This window comes from Cariama cristata, unplaced genomic scaffold (assembly GCF_000690535.1).
Source record: "Cariama cristata isolate BGI_N322 unplaced genomic scaffold, ASM69053v1 scaffold2785, whole genome shotgun sequence".
Taxonomy (NCBI): Eukaryota; Metazoa; Chordata; class Aves; order Cariamiformes; family Cariamidae; genus Cariama; species Cariama cristata.
In genome coordinates, this window is record NW_009615591.1 from 1,260 (window position 1) to 5,099 (window position 3,840).

The 3,840-nt window shown below is 57.3% G+C and overlaps 1 protein-coding gene across 1 annotated transcript in view; it reads left to right on the forward strand.

The window, feature by feature from the left end:
• Positions 1-2,930: 2,930 nt before the first annotated feature.
• The window catches only part of CSPG4 (chondroitin sulfate proteoglycan 4), a gene marked incomplete at its 5' end in the record, with an annotated part of 14,208 nt that continues 13,298 nt past the window's right edge, over positions 2,931-3,840 (forward strand). Inside the window, 1 exon segment of the mRNA XM_009699851.1 lies at positions 2,931-3,136. Coding sequence (XP_009698153.1) covers positions 2,931-3,136 — 206 coding nt within the window.

Here is a 3,840-nt window from a genome sequence, read left to right on the forward strand (position 1 = left end):
AAGGAGGGGAAAAGCTGCGAGTCCCTTGTGAAAGAGAAATGTCACAGGTCGAGCGGCATTCACATCCTGGCCGGGCTGCTGAGCAGAGGAGGAGAGCGGCCCTGAAATAAAGCAGGAATTTGGGAAGACAAACAGCAATAATTCACACGGCTCTGCTGGCGGAGAAAAATCCCAGTGCCTCCTGGAGCTGGGCAAGGGTCCCTCCTCCCTCCCCCAGCAAACAGCACCACCCCCCTGGGCATCTGCGCTTTTGGTAACTTTTTATTAGTAGTATTTTATGAGAGAAAGAGAAGAAAAGCATCTCTGGCAGCTTTGGGAGAATGGAGGCAGGACAGCATGTGCTGGCTGCGCTGGCTGCAGGAGCTGCTGCCCCTTGTCACAGTGGAAAACAGGCCAGCTGTGCTGGACCTGCTCCTCCAGCCCCAAAACATCATCCCCAGCACCCACGGCGAGGCACTGCCCAGCCCCTGGGCTGGCAGAGGAGCTGCTAGTGGGTCCGGCCCCAGCAAAGCTTTCCCTCCCCGTGAGAACAGCCGCTTGATGCCCATCTGAAGAGCACATTTTTTTGATTAGGGGAAGCCACAAGACCGAAATGTACCAAAATCCCGGTCAGAGCTGGAGCACAAAGCATGCGCGTGCAGGGGAACCTCGACGGGAGCCAGCACATAACGTACATGCAGCCTCTCCGGGGACCGCAGTATATTGCACGCATGTGTGCACGCCTTGCTGAGGCCCAAGCACGGCTGCCTGTGTCCGTGCAAGGAGGAAGAACTGAAGGAGAAAAAAATTCCTTTTTGCAATGCGTTGCATCGCTCCTGCTCACCAAACGCCGGGACAAGATGCTGCCGAGACCCCCGGGCAGTGCCCAGCACAGCACCCACCACCCTTGGCCACCGAGCAAGGCACGCCGCGGTTGGCTGGTTTTGCAAGGACCACGGGAAGGAGGGAGCAGGTCAAGAGAGGACAGAGCCCTTCACGGCCCTGCGAAGAATAGCAAAGCTCCTCTGAGTCACTGCCTGGGCCGAAGAGGACAAGGAAGCCAAAGTGCCCCATGCCAACGGCAGGCACGAGGGCCAGGAAACGAGCAGGCTGGAGTCAGGCGCGCTGGCAGCCCTGCCCTCGAGCAAAGGGCTTGGTATTAAAGCAAAGGCTAGATATTTCCATGGTGCCATTTCTTCCCTGCCCAGGGCGGGTGGGGTGACGGTCCTTGCGTCACCCACGTTATCCTCCCAGACCCCAGGAGAAAGCCGAGGCACTGTCTCTGCTGCCAGTGGCAGGACATCATTTTTCACGGTGTCCTGGGCAAGGTGTCTCCGTGCCTGAAGGGCTCAGGAGAGCATCCCCTATGCAGGGCATCACAGAAGGAAATGCAATGAGGCAAAGCAGAGCGCTCCAACTCTGCCCCTGCCAGGCAAACCCTCACGGTCACCTCTAACAGTGGGCTCCTTTCAAACCTTCTGCCACTGTGGTTGCTTCTTGTTGGGTTGGGTTTTCACTTGCTGCACCACTCCATCAGTAAAGCCTGCCTGCCAGAGCAGGGTGGGCCTGCCCCCTTTCCTACCCATTCCCACAGAAATCTGGGCAATAGGAAAAATGCAACCAGGGAAGCAGCTATAAGAGCACCCGGGGGTGCTCTTACCCTGACCTCACCATGCAGGAGGCTGGTTTCAGCCCAGCACCGAACCTCCTCCAAAAGAGAGCAGGGGCTGGGCTGGGACCCTCAGAGAAGCCAAAGCCTCATCCTCATTGCCCCATGGCACCTCAGCAAGACGCCTGTGGGACCCCAAACCCAAGCGTGGGTCTGCAGCTGGGTGGATTTGATGACAAATGCAATGCGAAGTGCAGCAGGAAAGCTCCACACGTATAAACACTTTACAGCCTGTGACTACATATGGATTGAAAATGTGCATGTTCCCCCCCGCCCTCCCTCCCCCATAACGTATCCTCCCCAAACATTTACAACTCGCAGGTCTTGAGTGTTTATGCTTTGCCGTGCAAGTGCAGAGTTAACTTTGCCAGGGGTTGCTCTGGAGCTAACCAGGATGGGTGGTTGTGCCTTGCAGGCACCCGCATTTAATGCGTATACAATGCACACACATGCATTGAGCCAGCTAAAAAGTACAAGCACTCTAAAATTAAGCCTTGCTGCTCCCTGTGTTTTTAATTCTGCCCTCTCCCGCGTATGTCCTGTGACACAGTCTTTCATTTCATGACTGCATGCCATTACGCTGAGTCCCTCCACGGGTGATGTATACTGTGTTCCAGCCGCAGCTTCAGGCGCCCTGTTAGAGCCGAGGTTTCCATATGGACTCACACCCACATATGGATCGCAGGCACATGCGTTTGTTCCTCCGGCACTAACGGAGCAGCCACCTTCAGGGTGAACGTCAGCAATGCTTGGATGATATGGAGAGCTATTAGAAAGCAGTAGAAAACAGGGAGAGGAGGAGAGCGTGGTGTCGGCTGACCCGGCAGCATCCCCAGGGCTCCCACGCAGCATCTCTCCGCTTGGCAGCAATTGGCACTGGTCAGAGAATCCAGCCAAGGCCCAACACAGCCACCGCTGGAAGGGTTCTGTTCCTCCAAAGGGAGATGGCTGTGGCAGAAGTAGGAAAGGCGCACTGGGGTAACAGTTCACTTCCTAACACTCAGGAACTCAGCCCACAGACAGATGCTACAGCATCTGCCCTGGCCACATAACGAGGAGGAAGGTTCCTCTAAAACGCTGTGTGGGCAAGGAGAAACTCCACCTCTGCCTCACCACCCTGCCCCTAGAAACCTCATCCTTCAGGAAAATCAGCAAACAGCCTCCCCTGAGGGTCTTTCCAGACTGCTGGGCTCCAGGACTCTGTCCAGCGGCAAACGGGGAAGGACTGGTGGATGGGCTTGGGAGGCTCCAGAGTGACAGCATCCTCAGACAGGGCTTGTAGGAGGTGCCCTTCCCTGCCTGACCCTCTCCCTTTTCTCCTCAGCCTCTTTCTTCGGGGACAGCTTCGTGGAGATGCCGTTGGCAGACGCCTCGCGCACGGTGCGGCTGCAGCTGCAGCTCTACACCAGCCAGGGGAATGGGCTGCTCTTCCTGGCCGCCGGCCAGCCCGACCACCTCCTGCTCCAGCTGCGAGCCGGCAGCCTGCAGGTCAGCACCCCAGCACCCCACTCCCCTACACGGGCTGGGGTCTATGCGTCTGGACTTCATCCAGTGCAAGGATGAAGGGGCAGCATCTGAAAGGAGCAGTCCGGGAGGCCAGACACAAGCATGGACAGCCAAGCTGCCAAGACACTTGCCAGGGATGTTAAGAGGTGAAGAGGAGAGTGGACAGAGTCTTGGGAGAATCAGTTAAATACAGAGAAACGGGGTCCAGCTGGGGAAGCTCCTCACCCACTGCCCGGGGTGAGGCTGGGCAGCATCGTGGAGACGCCCAGACACCGGCACCCCACATACATTACATGGTCAGGCATGGTGCACAGCACCCTCAGGGTGCAAGGGGTTAGTGAAGAGAAGGGGTGGGACACAAGGATCCAGAGAAAGAAGAGCTCTCCCCTGTCCCACCACAGGCCAAGCCCAGCTGGGGCATGGGAAGCGATCAGAACAGAATAAAATTCCCTCTTGTGGTTATGGCGTTGGTATCCACCATGAAGGAAGACAGCAGGGAGTATCCAAGGCGCACATCCCACCTCTCCTGCAGCCTGGGCTGGGCCACCAACCACATCTAAACCAAAGCAGGAGAGGAAGCGAGCGGCTGGCCGGAGGTCTCCCTAATGCAGACCATGTGTCCCGGGGCCCATCAGCTAACCCTCTACTTAGGCAGGCTCCAGGCTGCTGCCTGTGGGGAGCAAAGC